Raw genomic sequence first — 21,949 nt, 5'->3', positions numbered from 1 at the left:
GATATCTTTGTTTATATAACGGATCGGACCCTTCAAAACTCAAGCCGATCTGTGTTTCCCTTCCCCCATTTTGTCCACTGTTACGTAAGTGAAGGTAGTGGAGTGGCAGCCTAAGACCCAAGGGGGGTTCAGGCGATTCGAATGCTGGCATCAAAGAGAAAATGTGGTACGGTGAATGTATTGATCTCCAGTTTTGATATACTGAAACGTCGTGAATTAATGTTTATCAGCTGTATTTTTCTTTTAGTAGATCTGTATTTTCTAGGGTCTGACATTAAAGGGACAGTGCGAAACAGAAATATAAGAAAGTAGGAAAGAGGGGAGCACAAGTGAAAATGTATGTACTGTAGGCAGATCATCCTGCTCTGTCCTGGTGGTGTAATTCATATCATTTTAATTGTTTACGGTTTATAAATGTATACCTTTGTTTCCTGTAATTAGATATACACCATTAGTCCCCAACTGGGAATCAGTCGCTTAAGGCAGTGCACCTAGCCATTGATTGAACTGTTATTTTGTCTGATGTACTGATTAATTGAAAACACTGTTTCTTCGTTCGTTTATGCATGTATTTCTAAACAGTGCGGGTACACAGGTACGGAAACAGCCTGTAGTAAATTCCTACAGTAAATTTACACACTGAATCTTACTATAAATAACTACAATAAAGAATCATTTCCAGACTTAAATAATTATCCATCGAGCGTGGCATTACTTGACGCTTCACATTCATAATTCATTCACCTTGACTTGACCCAGATTTTCGTCCTTCAGCACCTTATTTCATGTAACATCATTTACATAAAAGTTCTTTGTGACTAGCATCATATTTTAGTGCTTAACTCTTATTACCACTTAGCGTTCAGGATGGATCGGTGACAGTTTTATGCTAAGTTAAAGTAAATAGCATAGGTAGATCCCGACGCAGCTCTTACTATAACATCGCCTACTCTATGTTCCCTCTAGAATTAGAGTCGAAAGTTCACATAATATTTTATCACTTCTACTTCTGTCTTTGTAACTAGTATTCCTAAGCTGATAAAAACTTGGTAAGCCTCTGTTTCTCTTCTCAAGATGATTCTTTTATATATGATGCGTCAGGGGGGATGGCGACGAATATGCAGTAACAGTGAAACAGACGCAGTGAATCAGTAGGCGAACACTTTACCCCAGACAGTACAATTAATACTTAACTTCCCCGTCCCACTTACCACAGGTCCATCTTAGCCTTGACCTTGTCTCTCCTCCAGCCGTTAAGATCCCACACTTGCTGCATAATTTCCCACACTCCCGAAGACCTAACCTTCTCCCTCTGTTCCCTTCAGCTTTCCAGATTAACAGTACAACTTCATTTTCCACATTACCACAACTCCATCATATCTCACCCTTTTTGTGTTCCCTCGAGCCCACCAATGCCGGTCAGACTGTATGATAATGCTTGTTTTTTCCCTTAGATGTATATTCGACTGTTGTCGGTAAAATTTAAGAGGGCTGAAATTAAGGAAAGACTTATTGCCTAAATGGCCCTCGTCCGGTCAGTGGGCATAAATCTAAGCCGTTTATTCACATACATTCTCACATTTCCATCTCTCACACCTCAGTCCTAACCAACAAACAGCATGTTTGCTCTGACCTGACGAAGATCCCTAACCCTTTTCATCCAACCTAATGGAAGGTATGTTTGACCCGTAAACATGGAGACTTATTCCTACCTCATAGGTAAGGCTTATAGAATTTCATACAACTACAACTTACAGTAGCCTTCATGTTGAGGAAGTGACTCAGTTCCGTCACATGAAGACAAACCAGCTGTAACGCTATCCTCTTGTCTTCCCTACAGCCGTCCAATTTCAACGCGAGCGAGTCCACCACCCCCTTCATGCCGAACGTCCTCAAAGTCTTCCTCGAGAACGGCCAGACCAAGTCCTTCAAGTATGACTCCAGCACGACGGTGGGCGACGTTCTGGACTCCCTGCACCAGAAGCTGGGCATAAAGTGTCCCGAGCACTTCTCACTGGTGGTGGAGCACGTCAAGAGTCTCAGGAGGAACAAGCTGACTCTCCTGGACCCTAAGGAGACGCTGACCAGGGTGAGTAAAGTGGATAAGATGAACTGAATTGATAGGCAGATAGACAGTTTAGGGTGAGTTCTATGAAGATAAGTAAAGTTAATGGGAAATTGGATGGGAATACGTCAAGAGTCTCAGGAGAAACACAAAGAAGACTCTGGTCAGGGTGTGTAGCGTACAGGGAATAGCGTGGGTTGGGTTGATACATAAACAAGCAGTCATGATGAGTAAATGGGTAGGTGAGTTCAAGAAAAGAGGTGAGTGAACGGGTAAATTGTACAAGCGATGGGTGAATTTCCAAATTAAGCAGAGTAATGGGTGAATGAGCAAATGAAGCAAATATAATGGGTGGAGACAGGATAAACAAAAGTGGTATGTAAACGGATAACCTGATTAACGACACGTGATGGGATAAATAACCTCTTTAGCTGCGGTTCTTCCTTTTATTATATTTAGGCAAACATTGTGTGATTTTGTTCGACTTAGAGAATTCATGTGTTAAAAAAAAAAAAAGAGTAAAAACTTAACATCGAGCAACACCTTCTCTACTCCCTGTACGCTGTGAATCTTATGTTGGCTTATACCAGACCATTTGCGCGCAGTCGAGAAAAATCACATTTGTCCAGAGGTTAGAGAAAGGTAACAGTATCTGTCTGTCTGTCTGTCTCTCTCTCTCTCTCTCTCTGTGTGCGTGTGTGTGTGTGTGTGTGTGTGTGTGTGTGTGTCAAGCAGAATAAGTGAGAGGTGGGAGGCAAGGAGGGAATGAAGGAGGCCGCAAGGAGGCTAGCCCCTTTAATACGATGACGTCAGAATTATCCCAGTCTTGTCGCTGTCAAACAATTGTCTTCAGCTCAAGTTAGACACAACCTCCAATAACCTCTTCCAAGGAGGATGACTGTTTTCTCTCAACCCAAATTATATAGACAGGTAGATAGATAGATAGATAGGTGTAGATAAAGATGCAGATATAGATTTATAGTGATGGATCTATAGATAGATAAATCATAGGAGACCTTTTTAGTGAAGGAGTTGATGAAGGGAGTGTAGGAAAATACAGAAGGAAATAAGGAGGAGAGTGTACACAAGTGAAGGAAGAGAAAAACAAATATTTTACGAGAGAGAGAGAGAGAGAGAGAGAGAGAGAGAGAGAGAGAGAGAGAGAGAGAGAGAGAGAGAGAGAGAAATATTTCACAGATGGGGTCCAACACTGAGAGTAGAGTTAAGGTTCGAGGCGGAATATGTTGGTTCATTTTGACGTGTAAACCCAGACTGGAAACAGTGGGGGAGGAATTTGGGAGAAGGATGGGAGAGGAAGGAGGAAAATGTGGGAGAGACGAGTGAGAAAATATAGAAGAGAACTGGAGAGAATTTTACGAAAGAAGAAAGGGAGGTACTGGGAATGAGAGAAATATACTGTAAATAGTAAGAATGGAGGTATTGATGATATGTGAAGAGAGAGAGAGAGAGAGAGAGAGAGAGAGAGAGAGAGAGAGAGAGAGAGAGAGAATTAGGAGTAAGTTTTATGAACAGTAATAAAGGGAACGCATTTAGAGGTACAATGAGAACATAAACAAGGGAGTAAAATGACAATATCTCAGACCCGAGGCAGAGGTAATGGAGGAGAAAGAGTAAAGAGGGTGGGTTAGAAGAGAGAAGAGAGAGTAAATGAGAGAAGAGAGAGTACTAGAGGAGAGGGGAAAGGGAGAATGGGCATGCAAGTAGAAAATGAGATAACAAACAAAGCTGAAGGAAGGAGAAAGTAAATGAAGGAACGGAAGAGGGGAAAAAAAGAAAGAAAGGCGGCGGACGAGAAAAGAAGGATAGAGAGATGAAAAGGGGAGACAGGAAACGAAGAAGCTTAGAAGGGAAGGAAAGGGGAACATCATGAGAAGGAAAGAGGAAGAATGGTGGATGGACAAGGGATGGGAAAGAATAGAAACCAAGTGAGCGGCTCGTGTGGGAAGGGTGAGAAATTTGTGGTGCACTGCATGTCGGGGGTTGGATGCTTAGGGTAAGGAAAAGAGGGAGTGAGGGCAGAAAAAGAAGGTAAAAATGAGAAAAAGTTAAATGACGGGAAAAGGAGAAGCAAAGGCAGAGAGGGTAAATGGAGGAAAAAGAGCGGTAGAGAGAAGAGAAAAGAAGAGAATAGGATGTGAAATAGATAAGACCAGAGGAAGCGAGTAAAAAGAGAAAATGGGAAGAATAAAGGAAGGATAAAGGAAGGCTAAGGGGAAGAGAAAGTAAGGGTAAATAAAGCGAGAACGACAAGACAAGGGGAAGGGCATATTGGCAAGAAAATCCAAAAATAAAAGGAAAGAAAAATCAGATAAACAGAAAAGGCAGGGTGAGGAAAATAGCTGAATGGAAATAAAGTAATAAAGGTTAAGAGAAGGCAGGTAAATGGAAAGGGTAGGTGAGGTGAGAAATTTGTGGTGAGCAGTGCATGTCAAGAGCCTGATGAATAACCCAGGCCACCTCCACCCTGGGGACCACCTGGGGAGGGCTGGAGGTGGAGGAGGAAGGAAAGTGGAAGGGGGAAGAGAATGGAGGAAAGGAAGGGAGAGGAGAAGAAAGGAAGAAGGCAAGAGGAGGGGAGAAAGGGCTGGAGACAAAGATGGAGGGAGAAGGGAGGAGGAAGGAAAGACAAAGGGAGAAGGGGATGGAGGTAAAGGTAGTGAGAGAACAGATGAGGAAGGAGACCGGAGTTCGGGAATGGAGAGTGAAGGTAGAGGGGATGCAGTGGGAAGGAGATGGGAAGATGGAGTATGGAAAGTGGAGGGCAAGAGAAGTATGGAGGGAGAGGAGAGGGAGAAGGAGAGGCAGAGGGGAAATGGAAGGGAAGAGGGATGGTGGAGAGAAGGTGGAGCTAAAGTGGAGGGGAAGAGAGAACGATAGAAGGGAGAAAGAAGTGGAGAGAAAAGAGAAAGGAGAAGCGGGGATGGAAGTGAAGGGAAATAGAAGAGAAAGGGAAGAGAGGCGATATGGAAGAAGAAAAGCAAATAAAAGAAAGCAGGAGAAGGAAAGGGTGTGATGGGAGGAAGAGGAAGAGGGAAAGAAGTAGAGGAGAGGAGAGAATGAAAGATAAACAGGAAAAACAGGAGGAAAGAGAAAAGGGCAGAGAGAAAAGGTATGGAAGGAACTCGCGAGGAGGGAAGGAGAAAAAGGAGATGGAGAAGACAGGGAGATGGTTGACAAGAAAGAATAGATGAAGAGGGGGAAGGATGAGGCGAAGAAAGAGGTATATGGTAGGACTGATGGGAAAAAGAGGAAGGAAAGCGAAGGAGAGAAAATGGAAGAAAGTTGAGGGAAGAGAAAAGATGAGTTGGAGACAGTTTAGAAAAGTGGAGGGAGATGGAAAATGAAAATAGAGAGGATGAGTTAGGGAGGGAAAGAGGGAGGTAAGATGGAGAGAGGGAGGGAGGAAAGAAACTAGAGAAACTCAGAGAAAAGGGAATTACTGAGGAGAGAAGGAATTAGAGGAGAGGAGAGGGAGAGGAGGAAAAAAGTGAAGCAGCAGGGAGAATGAAAGAATGAAGGTAAAGGAAACGAGTAGAGAGAAAGAAGATGGAAATAAAGGAGAGTAAATAGTGTAAACGATATCGGAAGGGAGAGGGTGAGGAGGGAAAGGGAAGGGGAAGAGAGAACTGTAAGAAATGAGACATACAGTAGATGGAGAGACATGGCAGATGAAGAAAGAGGGTAGGGAGGATGAAGGGAAGAAATGAAATGAAGGTGTAGGATATGAATGAGGAGATGAGAGAGGGAATTAGTGGCTGAAAGAGAATACCAGACAATAAAAAGTGGTAAAGAAATAAAAGCAAGACAATTAAAGAAAAAACTGAAAAGTAACTGGTAAGGTGTAAGCGGAGACAGAAATATGACATACGGTACAGAGAGCCTGAGAGAATGGGTACGAAAAATAAAATAATGAATAAATGGAGAGGTTTAAGCAGAACATACCAAGAAAAAGAGAGGTACCAGGAAGAATAGAAACAAAGAATATTTATAACGAAGTATATTCTAACTTTCTCTGGGAGGGTGACCTTTACTTCACTATATATTCTGACTTCCGTACCTCAAGCGACAGTATTTAGCTTGGTAATGGTAGACTGGCTTCAGGAGTTACGTTCTTCTTCTGTAAATTCCACTTCGAACATGATTGGTTCATATTATTATTTATTTACTTACTTTTTTCAATTTTCAGTATCCTCAGATAATTCTATTTACGTTACGGGAGACTTCTTGGATTGATAGGGTTGAATAGGGGAAAGGGGGAGTAGGAAACAGAGAAAGTGGTTGCCAGACACGAGAGAGAGAGAGAGAGAGAGAGAGAGAGAGAGAGAGAGAGAGAGAGAGAGAGAGAGACAGACAGAGTCAGAAATAGAGACAAAGAGCTCAAGGGAGATTTCTGAGAGTAAGGAGATTAACCATTTTCTCCTCCATTTACGCTTACTTTATTGGAATACCTTTTTCTTCGTCTTCACCTGCTTTATCCCATTATCCTTACTGGCTTTATTTTTCTGCAGATTTTACGATCTTCACTTTCTTCCTTTACTTCCCTACTTTTTCCTTCTTTTTTTTTTCTCTTTCTCTGTTTTTCATTTTTATTGCATTACTTTCCTTTCCTTTCTCATTTCCCATTATTTATTGTTTTTATGGCCTAACTTTACTTTTCCCTTACTTGTGCAATTCCATTTCCTCATTTTGGTACCTTTTTCCTTGCATAGATTTCTTTCCATTTTTGCATATTTTTCTTTTCCGCAAATTTTCCTTTTATACTTTTCTTCATAGCTGGTAATGTAACTCGACTTTTCCCTTATGCCACCCCTCCTTATGCACACTTTTTCCTTTTTTCATATTCTTTGCCCTTCCAAAAATTTTCACCATATTTTTTTTCGCAGCATAACTTTTTTTTTTTTTTTTTCATTTTATTACCCATTTCCTTTTATCTTTACCTCTCTTGACGTTTCTTCTCCCTTAGTTTTCCCTCGTTCTCGGTCGTTTCCTTTTATTACTGTTAATCTCCAACTTTCACGTGCAATTTCTCCCCAAAGCTTTTTACCCTCTTTATTCCGTTTTTGTCTAGATTTTTCTTTTACTTTGTCCCTAATTATTCCTTTAAGAAACCTCCCTTCAATCTTACTACATCTCATATTTTATTCCTACTATTCATGCACGGTTTTATTCAGTTAATTATAGTCGTCATACAAGTTCTTCTAAATTATATAAATCCTCTCGGGAGTATTTCATCGGGGTGAGCGGGTTAATTTCATAGTTTTTTTTTTTCTGTATAGCATTCGTTTTCCCGCTTTTTTTTTTTCATTGTCCTCCACTGCCTGTCTTTTATTTACTGTCTCTCTCTACTCGGTTCCTTTCCCACACAAGGTCCTTTATTTACCTTCCTTCCCCTTCCGTTCCATCGTCCTTTTTCTCCTCCATTCATTTCCATCCCACTCTTTCTTCATTCCTTTCTCCTTCATTGTCCCATCCTTCTTTTCTTCCTTCTTCGTTGCCCTTCTTTATCCTTTTCCTTTTTCCTCTATTTCCTTACTTTCTTTTTTTTCCTCATTTTCCTTTATTTTTCTAGTCATCATAATTGTCTCATTCTTCGTTTTCTTTTTCCTATAATTTCCTTTCCATATTTTTTTCATCCTTCTTTAGTCCACAAACGACAACGACGAGAACAACAAAATCTTTCAAACAAGCCACCGCCAGAGTTGCAAGATCTGAAAAAAAAAAAAGTAAAGAAAAAAAGTTGCAGATCACACATACGATCTCCCCCCATCCCCCTTCTCTTTCTTCCTGCCCCTTTCAGATTGCACAGATTAAACTTTCTTCTGGAAGTGTCTCATCTCCTCGCCTTGATAGCCCTTTTGCGATGCCCTAGTGGAGTTTTACGCACCTCTGCCTATTAGCTGGGTTGAGATGTGTTCGGGGGGATATTTTTTGCCAGATCCATAGTTCAGTTCGCGTGAGGAGGTCTCGTAACACCTTTTCCTTAGCAGTTTATTTCCGCATAATACACCTCAGTAATCTTTTCTGCTTTATCCCTATCTATTTTTTATTATCGAATTATCGACATAATCTGCAGCCGTAACAAACACGGGGATATTTACCGTGTGAGTCAAATTTATCGTTGAGGAAATGGTGTTGAAAATTTCCTAACTCAACGAGACTGAGGCCTGGATTCAGAACCAAGAAGGGTTTTGGGGGTACATTTGGTTGACAACTTTCGTATGTAAGGACGGACTGTTTCGTTGTGCTTTGATGTATGCGTGTCTTAAAGGAGCCATTGTACTACACTGGTAGACGTAGGAAGCTGTGCACTAATACAACACAGTATGAATTCAAGGGGTGGCTAAAGGTGTATCCTTCTATAAATCACTGCCAGAATCGTGTGTGGCCTCCAGTGGCTTAAGTGATGTGGGCTGTGGCGGCCTACCCTCTGGCTCCCCTACGCCCTTCGTGTGCCCTAAAGGAGTAATAAAGGATGAGCCGTTGCCGTATGGTCCTGTTTGAGTTACCCATTTTCCTTTCTCTCTCTCTCTCTCTCTCTCTCTCTTTTTGTGTATGTAACAGAATAAAGTACTTAGCCTACCTCTCAAATAATAACTACCCATATTAAAATATTTCAGATTCTCAGCATTTGCATCATGTGTAATTATGCAAGCTCCCTGGATTTTTTTAAATTGCGGTAGTCATCGTTTTTGTGGTGTCATTTTGGTCAGTCAGATGTCTCACATTTGGTGCCTTCCTTTCCAGTGTCCATCGCTGTTAGTCATCTCCACTACGGCTGGAAAGGTCAAAGGCGAAACTTCTACGCTTTGTAAACGTGTATATTTTGCTTTAGTGTTATTTGTTGATGTCTAATTTATTCTTCCATAATTTTTCACGTACTATAAGAATATGGACATTGTAATTTCCCGCATCACCTACTGTGTTCATTCATTATTTACCGATACTTATACAGGGTAGTCCGAAAATAGCGCTGTACTCGAAATTCACTTTCCGGCATCTTGTGTGTTACGGGGTCAGCTCAATCTGCTGATGAAGACAAGCGTGTGGCAGTAGGGGTAGGAGATCAATAAATAACGAGGGACAGACTTTGACTGAGCCGTCTCAAAACACACGAGAAATCGCTCGCCGGAGTGGAAAATGAGCATCATAAATTACATGAACCACCCTGGATGATTATTTTTTTTCTAAAGATATCAGTCCTTTGTTTTTATGTTGACTGCATATGTGGTATATTAGTTTAGTATTATTCGTTTACTATGTTTCTCATTAAATATACGTCTACTCATCATTACTCTTTATTTATTCATTTACTTTGTCGGCAGATCGCAGCTCGTCCCGGCGCTCAACATCTCCGCTGCCTTTATCGCGTCACCTTCGTGCCCAGGGATGCCTACGACCTCCTCAGAAAAGACTCCATGGCCTTCGAGTACTTATTCCTCCAGGTAAAAATGTCTCCAGTCGCACGAGACCTCTCCTTCACCACCGCCTTCTCTTCTAGCAGCATCTCCGGTTCTTCCATGTTTTCCTCTTCCTTCTCCTCCTTCTCCTCTCGTCCCTTCTCCTCTTCCTCTTGCTCCTTCCCTTCAATTTCTCACAGTTCATTCTCTGTAGCACCCATCATTAGCCAGGTCCTTTTCTGTTTTCTCCCTGTTGCACCCCTGTATAATCTGAATGTTTGTAATTCTAGCAGGTTATTACACAGAATTTACTGTTCTGCAGCAGGGCAGCATTATGTCACCTCGTCTGTTTGCTTCACGACCTCCTCAGATAAAGTCCTACAGAGTTCCTTATTAGAAGAGGGAAATAATTGGAGCACTAGTTTACCCCTTTGCAGTTTCGTAGTTGGACTAGCGTCATGTCCTTATGAAGTTAGCAAACTGGTATCAGGAGAAGGTTCATGTTTTCACCCATTTAGTCACAGCTTAGATTCAGGACATTTTGGTGTAAGTTCAGATTTAGGTTCAGGGTATTGTGGCGTAGTTACAGGACGTTTAGCCCTAGATTCAGGTCATTCTGGCTCAAGTTTTGGGATTTATAGTAAATGTACAGGTTATTCTGGCTTAAGCCCAAGGCATTTCTTGTGGTCCCATTCACTGCTACTCTCCCAGATTTGCCCATGTCAGGTAGGTCAGCTAGCCACAACCACTTCCTCCACCTACCCCGGCCCTCTCCACTACCTGTGCCCAGCCCTAGCTAGAGATTTAGCCTTGTTCAAAAAGCCCACGTGGCGAGGGGTGGGCAGGTGGATGTGGCAGTACAGAAAGTTGCTCCACCTACTCTATCAACTCCGCTTCCTGCTGTACCTCCTGGCAAAGCTCAAGTCCCTAGGTAAATGGGCCCTCAGGTTAAAGATCATAGCCCTGATCGTGAAACACAAGGAACTGCTGACTAGGCACCTGGGGAAGCTGAGACCCCTGGGTGCTGCATTACTCAGGTGGCGGCTGGTCAGGAAAGTACTGGCTCTGCTGCGGAGGTTCGCCAAGAAGTACCTAGGTATTGGGGCTCTCTGGAGGCTCTTGAGACGCCTACTAAGGAAGAAAAGGAAGTGAAAAGGAAGTACTGAAGCTGAATTGTGTGTTCCGCCATTTCCATCTGTACGAGATAACCTCTTTAGTACAATTTTTTTTTTTAATTCATCTTCTCTGTCACCAGACGACTCAACTTGTCTCGGAAATTATCTCCCGTACTATGGTAAAAATAATTTCCATATGCCGATTTCACTGTGAAGACGTCTACATTTTATTTGTTCTAAATAATTAGACATTCTTCTTAGGAAAGGCCTGTCGTACTGAAGAGGTTAATGTGCAGAGTGCCTGATGACAGATTTTGATGTAAGTGTTCTTTTTTATGAAGAACATGAATATTTTTCATCCTAGTTTTACAGAAACTAATAGTTTCATGTAATTTTTGATCAGTCATTTTTATGCAAATTTAGAGCAGAGGTTAGGGTTCTTGAAATTATTTTTTATTTTATTTTTATTGCTTTTTTTTATTTTTTGAGGGGATGCGTAGCTCAGGTAACCTTTTTTCCCCTTGGGTATTACAGGTTAATGGATCTGACCTTCTCTGTCTTGGTAGAAAATTGTGTAAAATATGTTGTTGCTCCACCTTTCCATGTTAAAAAAAAAAAAAAAAATGGAAGAAAAATATATCGTTGGTAGCACTGTACACTCGCACTGAAAAGTTCCTCCTGCCGGTAACCAGATGCGTGCACAGAGGTTTGAAACTGCTTCGTTTGCTCTCTGTTTACTTCCCGAAAACGAGTGCGATCTTGCGAGTTCATTTAGTTCATTTACGGTTTACTGCGAACCTGCAATCTTATAGCTGGGTATGGGCAAGCAGGAACTATAGATGGTGAATGTATAGGTACCCAGTGAAGGCCTATCAGTAGACCTGTATGTGTATGAACTCTGCGCAGAACCCAAACGATGCATCACCCTTCTCAGCCCTTCCAGCAACTCAGGCTCGGTGGCTTTGAAGATTTCTTAACGCCCCTTCTTCACCGAGTTACTCTTTTCATTACTCCTCAGTATCATCTTATTATATTGATGGCGCAGGCAATGTCGATATTAATGCAAAATGAATTATCTTAACAAGATAATGTTAAGGTGTAAGCTCTATGTTGAGCTGCAAAGGAAGCCACCTAGAATACGTCCTTCAGTGTCGGATGCTTCACTCGACTTTTGCGCAGGATTTTTGCACATACAGATGTATTGACAGGATTTACGGTCTGGGTAACAAGTTGGCCTAATAATCCATCACTTGTGCTTCACTCTCACGGAATGTTGGTTACTTTTCCTGGACGCATCATATCAAAGAGAGTCATCTTTGAACTGGGGAAAAAATACAAACCTTCCAAAACGTTGATCAGCCTTTAAATTTTTGCCACCAGAGGAAACTGGGAAATAGAGGTGGTGGAATTTAGGCGACTTTGTTCGCTTGACTGTACATAATTCCTGTAGTGCACGTAGTACATTATTACATTGTTATTTTTGGCCCTAGTGCTTGTAAAGAGATGCTTGAGCATGCCTTAATAAAGCTGTTGGTCTGTGTACGGCTGGTTTTTTTCTAACTTTTCCTTCTTACTTTTAAGTTTGTTTTCATCGCTTCTTGCTTTCCTGTTTACACTTATTCAAGTTTACTTTCGCCCGTAGTTGATTCCATTCTCTTTTTTATTTCATCTCGTCTTGATGTCAGCTTGTAGAACTAATACATGTATTCAGAATGAAAAAATACAACATTATGCTTTTTGTTGATTTGTGATGCCTGGCTGTGGAAAAAATATCATCAGCATCTTCATCATGACCATTATCAGTCACAGTAACACGTATGCTACTTATTGTTGTCGTTTTTCATCACCATCATCATCATCATCATCAGTAACAAGTGTGCTGCCTACTGCTGTCGCTTTTCATCATCATAATCATCATCGCGTAAGATATATATTTTCACCACAAACCATAACTCACGATATCACCATGACCTTACCCAACATCCACAACCTCCACCCCCATCAACAAGCTCCCCCACAATGCACCCAGCCCTAATCATCTAAACAAGCAACATACACCAAGCCTTCCAACCCAGCGGCAACCGTCTCTTGATACGGCAGTCATTAATCAGACACAGTTTTAATTTCCTGCCATCATCAGCTTATCCACCTCCCCCCCCTCTCCCACCGCCAGCTTCCATCCTTCTCCCTCAAGTCCCCCTCCCGACCGCCTTCATTTATCTCCCTCCTCTCCCTCCACCCATCTCTTCTCTCTCTTTTTCCAACTCCCTCTCCCTTTCCACTTCTCCTCTTTCCCCTCTCCTTCTCTTTCCCTCTCCTTTCTTCCCTTCCCTTCATTCGTTTTCAGTGCCCTTATTACTACCCCTGTCTCTCTCTCTCTCTCTCTCTCTCTCTCTCTCTCTCGGGTCAAAACCATTAATCCCATGTATCAGTCCTGTCATTAGTTTCTCAACCACCCGATTCATAGTCAATTGTTTGTTTTACGTTAATTAGCAGCACTAAGTCGGTTGTTATCACAACATTTCATTATCTAAACATAAGCATTTTTTCATGAGCTCGTATCGTTGGCAGCTGCTAACTAGATACTGATACAACAACCCTCCATCATTCATCTCAGTGTTAACAACCTGTCAATGCAGCGACCTTATTTAGTACCAAATTGCAGTTTAAGCAGTTGGCATTTACCGACTAGTATCATTCTCATCTGCAATATTCAGTCACATCCATTGTCGCTTTCAGCAGTAGTAGCTAACTACCAATCGACACCCATTAACGACTATCACCCATCGACTTATCATTCAAGAAACCAGTCAGTCAATCAGCGAGTCTGTCACTTATATCCAGTTACTCTTCACTTAAGATATCGATCACAACCATCATCATACGTTAGTAACTAAACACACTTACAACCCTACATCAGCCTTGGCCCTTCTTCAAAACCATATACCTCAAACAGCTAGTCACCATCACCCACCATAATCCACGATCAACCATTTGCTACAACCACTCACCATTCAGTCACCTACAATGATCAACCAGTACCCACCTTCGTCCATAGCCACTAACCATCCACCTAATATCACTTACCCACCACCATTCACTCATCCACCAGTATCCACACTCAACCACCTTCCACCCACACCTACCCATACCACCCCATGACCCACTACCACCACCCCAACCAACCCCTGGCACCGTCCTCTCCGCAGTGCTGCAATGACGTGATCCAGGAGAGGTTTTCGCCCGAGCTGAAGTACGACGTGGCCCTCCGTCTGGCAGCGCTGCACATACAACAACACGCCCTCACCAACAACATGACGGCCAAGGTCTCAGTCAAGAATATTGAGTGAGTATACTTCTACATCTTTTGGTACTTACGGTTATATTTATGTATCGGTAGTATCTGATGATAATATACTGAATGTTTATAATCTAGGTACGTTTGGTCGCCGAGGTTCTCTTTAGTTAATGTCTAGCCCACTGAAAGGATACGAGGTGTAATAAAAATGATGACGGCAAAGGTCGTATCAAGAACAGATTTTTGGAAGGTTTGATAGGTGCACTTATATCCAGTTTTCACACAGGGAGAGGCTAATTCAAGAATATCGATCGAATTTGCTTTGCGTATTTTGAGTCTGATGCATGAATATAAAACGAGTTTACTCTTCCAAATCTAAGTGAGTGAGGTGTAATTTTAGAAAACTGTCGGCCAGGGTTAGTCAAGAATGTCGAATGAGTATGGATTTACATTTTTCGATAATCTTCTACCACTGTTAATTTAGGGAAGCTTATATCCAAGATACTGAAATTCTGGGAGCAAGTTTAGTTGCATATTTGTATTCCGATTTATATCGTTTTTGATGGCAACTGAGGAAGTTCAGGAAGATTTATAATTTAAGTAATCGTTCAAAATCATATACATATTGACAGGTGGAACAGAGAAAGAACAAATTTACAAGCAATACTGGTAGGAAAAGAACAAGTAAAAGTGTAGTGGTAATATAACAGCTTATCCTGTGATGACGGAGTGCTTACTAGACAGCCTATAAATCTACGGCAGTATCAGTTTAAAATGCCTCCCTCACGCCTTATCATCCCTTTTATCCGAGATTGTAATGAAAAAAAGTCCATCATCCAGGCGGCATCAATCCAGGTGGAGTGCAGGCCCTCACTCCATCTCAGTCCACCTTCCATTATATTCTCCAACCCTCCTCCTCCATTTTCCCGCTCTACCTCTTATCCCAGCTACTCCACGTTCATGGCTGCACGGTTCCATTTACGCAGTTATTTTAATTAATTTCGTGTCCGGCACTGAGAGTGGTATTATTCAGGCCGTATAAACATTTCCACTGCAATGTCATATTTCTTAGTTTATGCTTGGTGCCTCAGGATCATTTTACCCAAGTCAGGCGAGACCTCTTGTAATAAAGGCGTTAATGACAGATGTAGTGTTAACCTCTCGTAATCTGATTAAAATGGTCCTATGGTCACAAATAAAATATGAAAGCGTTTTCTCAATGAATGTTTCTCTGTTTTAGTAAGATATAAACCCGTGTCGTAAATTAAGCCATCCCTAACAAGCTACCACGGCAGCATACATAACTCTGCGTTACAGCCTTTCAGCGTTTCACTCCTCTCTCGGTCATGTCATAGATGGTTCAGCCAAATGATACACGAGTGATGGTATTTCTCAGACTCCTGTGGCTCACTCAGCTGGGAAAAGAATCGTTTGGCATTACCAGAACACAGTAATAGTTGTTCCGACCATGAGAGGATTAAGGAGGTTGTGTGAGAGTGGAATGGTGAAAGCGAAGGAGACTGGTTAGGAAGGGTGACTGGCTGTACATTCTCCAGTTTAACTTGGCCTAAAATTCCAATCTCTCCATCTTGATTGCTGTGCAGGAACAAGAGATTTAACACTAAACTTTGGTGGTGATCATGAAGGCGTGCGTTTGAAAGACTACAGAAGCATAACACTGTCCTATTCTGCCACCGGGTCCCATGAAATAAGCTGCAAAGGGCCTGAAAATCTCCGCAAAGTTAAGGTGGAGTAGGAGGGCATAATCAGTGCAGAGTGGATGGAAGAATAAGAAAAGTTAGACCGAGAACGAAGTGGAGGGTTAAGGAAAGGCAGTGTGTCTTGGGAGGAGAGTGTCGTTCCTGAGTAAGGGAAAAAAAAAAAAAAGCCTGGTGATTCATATGTCATACCCTCATCCAGCCCCCCCCCCCAGGACGCAGTGTGAGTTTATGGATAGATCTGTTCCTTACCCAGTCCTCTGACCCATTCAGTCCGACGACCTACAGCAACAACCAGACGATTTCATTGAACTTGGAAAAGACTCTCGTATTAGTGGGGCTAATGAAAAAGTGTCTGAGAGCATCAAGGTTAGAGTAAAATATGTCATCGGACTGAATGGGTTTAATTTTTTAAGGCTTTATGTAACTCCTCAAATTCCAAAGATCTCTCGTAAGTTCAATAAAGACGTCCTAAAATAAAAGTTAATAAATCAGTAAATAACAAATAGAACACGTCATCGAATTTAACGCATTAATCAGCCTGAGGAAACAGGTCAAAGCAGCAATATGAATCCTCTTACCGACGCTGCTTCAATTCGGGCCCGGGCCTCTGGCAAACAAAATTAATTATTGCTTCATGTATTCCGCAAGTAAGTCCATCAGTGCCACCAGTGCGGCGGGAACTGATGGGCGTTCAACGCGGACATTGCCAGGTGGATTTTGAGTGCAGTTAATAATATAGCTAATATAAAGATGGCGGAAATTTTTTGACGTATGGTAACTAAGGGCAGCCATGAGTGAGAAATATGAAGACTGGAAAGATGTAATACACTGATAGAAATGCAGAGGCACTAGGATAACAGTGATGACATAGCCCTCCAGGATATAAGAATCAACATGAACAGTGGATGATGATGATGATGATGATGATATATCCGTCAATTACGTAATATTAAAAATCAGTTTGAACAAACGAAATGGGTTACAGCGGGATATAAATAAAAACTGAGTATATGTTAAGGAGTTGAGATGGCCAAAGATCTGATGATTTTTGTACAGGAAGGAGAAGGAGGAGGAGCAGGAGGAGGAAGAGAAGGAGGAGGAGGAGACTAAAGGGGAAGGAGGAGGAGGACAAGAGGAGACTAGAGAAAGCTAAAAGGTTCCGACAGTTTTTGGACTGAAAAGAATGCGGAAGAGGAGGAAAGGAGAGAAAAGAAAACCAAAAAGATCTCAGAGTTTTTCTCAGAGTTTTTGTACAGGAAAGAATGTGAGGGAGGAGGAGGTGGAGGGGGGGTGCGAGAGCATGGAGGAAGCGAGGGAGCACCCGGAAATGGCAGGATGGGTCAGGAAAGTATTTTGAAGAGATAAGCAAGAGTGAGTATACAGAGAGAGAGAGAGAGAGAGAGAGAGAGAAAATTAACCGCTTCACTACCATGGCGTATTTTAAATTATATTATTGCTGCTTCGAGACGATTTTGTTAAGCTGTGGAGAGGAGATAAGAAACCGAAAATGACTAGAAACTAATAACTAATAACGATAAACCGACTGCAACACAATCAGGCAAACACCGAAGGGAACTCATGGGGAGTTAATATCCTGAGTATAGTGGTCCGTTTTGCCCATAATAACGGTATGATTAACGAGGTTGTTATTGACCCGTTGATCGGTTTGGATTTGTCACAGATTAATCAAATTCATATAATATTAGGCAAAGTATTGATACAGATGGATAGGTCTTTGATATAGATGGATAGATAGGGAGATAGATCAATAGAGAGACAGACAGATAGACATATAGACAGCTAGATAGACAGGTAGGCAGACATACAAGATGAATCACTACTCTAAGGCCCCAGGATAATTTTAAATATTCGTTTTAAATAAACCGATTCGCTTGAAAACTGGTTCGTACTTTCTTCTTTTCATAATAGTTCATCCACAGTAATATAAAATTTTGAGAGCGGTTTCCTTTTGTATTTAGATATATTTTTATCCAGTCTTATATTTTTATTCAGTCTTCCAAAGTAAAATTTTTTTAATGCAAGTTCTTTTCACTGGGATGGCTGTATTCTCCCTAATGCTGTTTTCTTTTAGGCCATAAAGTTTACCAGTTTATTTTTCATACTTTTCTTTTAATGGGACGACATAAACCAGTAAAAAACTATTTAAATTAAGACAAACTAATATCCATGGCCACTTATCCAGTGCAGTGTAATCACTAGATCAGCTGATGTCCACTCATCCCCGCGTTGGTGGAAGAGCAGTGTTTTATTATTTTTCAGGCCTAGTTCTGGGACCTGACATAAATACATGCATACATACATATATACATGCATGCATACACACATACATACATATAGATACATACATACATAGAAACAGATACATACTGTAGATAGACAGATGGATGGATGGATGGATAACCAATACGTAATCATCGTCCTTTTGTCCAGAAAGTCAATATCAGCTGTTGTATTGCATAAATGCTAAACGTCAGCAGAAAATTAGCTTCGCTAATCGTCCACAAAAATTTATATGGGACCAACAGACACGTGGTGATCAGTAAACTTAACTCACCCCTCACATTATCCCGATAACCATTACTGGCAAGTTATGGTTGCATACATTACATGTATTATCAACAACCAGTCTGGTGGTAACCCTTGTGAACGCTTTCAAAGTTAACTCGTGTCAGAATGGTTGCAGAGAGAGAGAGTCACTGACAGTGTGATGTGTTGGTGGTGCTCTGAAGGCAATGATACGAAAAGGGAACCAAAGACAAAGACTGGAATAGGACCACATAAAGGTGTGCCAGTGGCTTACATTAATATGAGTGAGGCTTTGGTAAGGCACAGGTTTCAAAAACACATGCAGTAATATACTTTGAAACAAATGTCGTTAACAAATTAACAACACGGTGACTCTGTTCATTTTTTTCTCTGGCTACCTGCAGGAGATTTTACACAGTTCAAGGCAGGCCTCTTATTTTAAGTTAGTAGTCCAGTCTGAAGCTGACTTTAAGATTTTTCTTAAACTCAGACTGGGATACTACAACCCTAACTATATTACATGTGGATATTCCACCAAAAACAACAATAGACATGGAAAACTACTAGAGACAATGCACAGTCAGGTACAAAAATTTACCTAACCTTTCGCCACGTCTGCTTCGTATTTAGGGCATTGCTTTACTTCCTGACGCATTGTGTAAGAGGGATTCTGTGGACTCAGAAATATGCTAAGCCACCCACAGCGTAGGAATACTAGCAAGCAGAGGAAAGTGAGAAGCAGACGTGAAATATTTAAACGAACTTTTCCTCCCGAATGTTCAGCTCGTGGAGAGAGGAAGTGGAATGTGAACAAATGTTGTAATTACGGACAGACGTGGAGAATTTACGGAACGGGGAAAAAAAAAATGTGCAGATGAAAGGGACTGTGAAGAGGAAAAGACAATGAGCAGAAAGACAGTAATTGTAATAGGGACTGTGAACAGCGAAAGACGCAGAGCGGAAAGACAAGAGTGAATGAAGAGGAGATGGATAGTGAAGGGAGGGAAAGTTTAATGTGGAGGCAATGTAAGTATAAGGAAGAGGGATCTAGACAGGGAAAGACGTGTAATAGAAAAGAGCGTAGAGGAGAAGAAAGACGTAAGGGAGAGAGCAGGACTGAGGGAAGAGATGAGTTCGGAAGAAAAAGAGATGAACACGAAAGCGTAATCCCAGGGATATGTCCAAATGACGTTGGAGATCTTGTAACACCTCATCTCTAGCGACTTATTCTACGCACAACACCTCGTACTGATAGTAGTGACATTAGAATTGTTATGTTACCCATATTTCCCTGTCAGTTAAAACTGATAATGATCCAGTTAATGTACGAGGAGTAATACAATAACTCCACAGTAAATTTTTACGTTGTAATGATTATGTGATTTAATTTTCGTAGATTATAAATGTACAGAAGTTTAATGGTAAGCACGGACGTTTACATCCAAAAATGGAGGCCCTTAAAGTGCTGGATGGAGGGATGGTTCGATGTGGGTAAACGATGATGAAGAAAGGAAGGAAGAATATGAAAAAGATTTTGGAGTAAGTCTGAAGAGTAGAAACCAACACTTTGGTGCTGGTATTTGATGCCTACCATCATCCACTCACTTCATGTAGTGCTACCTACTTGTTCCTTCAAGTTTACCTTTTTTTTATTTTTTTTCTGTGACTGCCCTCCGCTCTTCCTATTTCATCCATCTTTACTGTTACTTTTTATTACTCTTCTCCTTCTCAGGTGGCTTTACATTGAGTGACAAGCCTAATGGTTTCCTGTAAGCCAGGAAACCATTTACAGCGCTGGGTGGTAACCATATAACCAACACATACATGTTCCCTACGCGTCAGCAAGTAGGTTGGCGGAGGGTTAGTGCCCCTCAAAGACAAACGGCCACCTCATACGGGATTATGGCGTCTGGCTAAAGATAATTTCTCAGTAAGTGGCAATAACCGTCTTCCTGCCTCAAAAATGCAAGAATGGGGAAGGGGAATATAAAACAGTAGACCCATAACTAATAACGACGCGTGTTTCCAGCATCAATCATTCTCACCTCCCAAATAAAGAAAACAGAAAACTAGAGCCACAAATACAGGCCTAGTATTCAAAAGGTGTGCCGACTAAAAAACACTTCAGTCTCACTTGTTTCGTAGTATAAGGAAAATAAGAGCCACACAAACTTACTGTCCAGTACTATCGTGGCATTAATAAAATAAATAAATGTATAACTAAACTCTACTAGCACAACCCCAACCATACACCGCTCACTCCGACAGAGTGAGATTGAAAGCAGGAAGGAAATGGGGCGCGAAACGGGTGAATGAGATGGGTACGGGGACAATAAACGAGGGAATAGGAGGGAGACGAGAATAATAAACAAGAGGTACAGGAGTAATCGCCACTCGAGCCAGGCCTAATGGGGGAAGCCACTCGAAAACCCACGCCAATTAAGTAAAGTTTATTTCGGCCTTCCGTTTTCTGTACGATTTAATGGCGAAGGGGCAAGAGGAGAGAGACGCCTTTTTTTTATTTTTTTTTATTTTTTTTTTTAATTCCTGCCTTGTAACATATGTGACTCGGAAACATTATTATGAAAAGTTTACCGTCGGTGTAGGGCTGTATTTACTTTGTCGTTAGTTTGTGTTGGCGAGTTACCGTCAGAACTTCAGCGAACCGTAAATTGATCTGAAATTCGTCGAATGCCGCTTTGAGCTTATATCACCACAAATAAAAATAATGAAGAAAAAACTTGTCGCTGTTCGTTTCGTTTTTCATATCGATATATATAATTCAATAACTGTTTCAGTGTATGAGATCGGTCCTTGAGTGAATATCGCCTTCTGGTGTCTGTCAACTATTAAGCCACAAATACGTCTCATCTATTTTTTCTGGTAAAGGCAGACTATTTTACTTAACACTCGGATATCTCTTGAGGTCTGATGGTTAAGAAATTCTTTCAGTTGAAGTTTCTCTCTCTCTCTCTCTCTCTCTCTCTCTCTCTCTCTCTCTCTCTCAAGAAGGAAAATCATCATCACGCTGAAAGAGGTCCTTTCTGTCTGATAGTTCCTTAGCTGAAAAAATTCATGGGAGGGGGAGGCGTAGGTACAGAAAATCGACATCGCAGCGAAACAGTTTGCCAAACGAATTAATAAAGAAGTAAATTAAGATAATCCTGCAACCGTTGGATGGAGGGCAACCGATGAAGGGAATTAAGTTCAAGGCTAAGCAAGCAAGCTGGGACGAGGGAAGGGGCTGTGTTTATTGGTGTATCACTCCACCGCACTGGCCCCTATTCTGGTTGCCATGGGATACTTCATAGCACCTCTTCTTTAGGGATTTATTTTCATTGTTTGTTATTTGTTCCTCGTTATTGACTCAGTTTGATTTATATAAATAAGAAGTATTGAGAGTTTCAGTGATATGTCGTACTTCTGAGTTGCTATCTACGGATGATTCTCTTTAGATTAATAATGTTTTTTTTTTTTCTTCTTCCCCTTTTTAATGGGAGATCATGAATACATTTTTCAGTAACGCCGTCATTACCTACATACTCCCCTAACTCAGTAAAATCGTCTAGTTGCAACATTAAGAATAGAGGACATAATCGTAGCGTAGGATGTAGGATGCAAAATAAGTCGTTGAGACAGAGACGTCACGAAATATGAGCCACCAAGTGTATGGCGAGCAACGGGAGAGGGCATGGAGAAGAGCGGCACTGTTGCGCCCGTGATCCTTAATGATACGCCTTATGTTGCCTGCTAATGTGGATAGCTAACGAGGCCAACGTTTGCTG

The 21,949-nt window shown here is 41.4% G+C and overlaps 1 protein-coding gene across 2 annotated transcripts in view; it reads left to right on the top strand.

Annotated features, from left to right (window-relative positions):
- Positions 1 to 21,949, top strand: part of LOC145414265 (uncharacterized) — a 356,239-nt gene that overhangs the window by 73,477 nt on the left and 260,813 nt on the right. For both annotated transcript variants that reach the window (XM_080283866.1, XM_080283865.1), the window contains exons 6-8: positions 1,841 to 2,089; positions 9,409 to 9,528; positions 13,808 to 13,944. In XM_080283866.1, the coding sequence (XP_080139992.1) occupies positions 1,841 to 2,089; positions 9,409 to 9,528; positions 13,808 to 13,944 (506 nt within the window). The remainder of the gene's footprint in view (positions 1 to 1,840; positions 2,090 to 9,408; positions 9,529 to 13,807; positions 13,945 to 21,949) is intronic.

Source organism: Coenobita brevimanus, chromosome 98 (assembly GCF_032717465.1).
Source record: "Coenobita brevimanus isolate Jiangsu-jjx chromosome 98, ASM3271746v2, whole genome shotgun sequence".
In the NCBI taxonomy this organism is placed as follows: Eukaryota; Metazoa; Arthropoda; class Malacostraca; order Decapoda; family Coenobitidae; genus Coenobita; species Coenobita brevimanus.
Note: the sequence above shows the minus strand (reverse complement) of the source record. Positions and strands in the feature narration are given on the sequence as shown.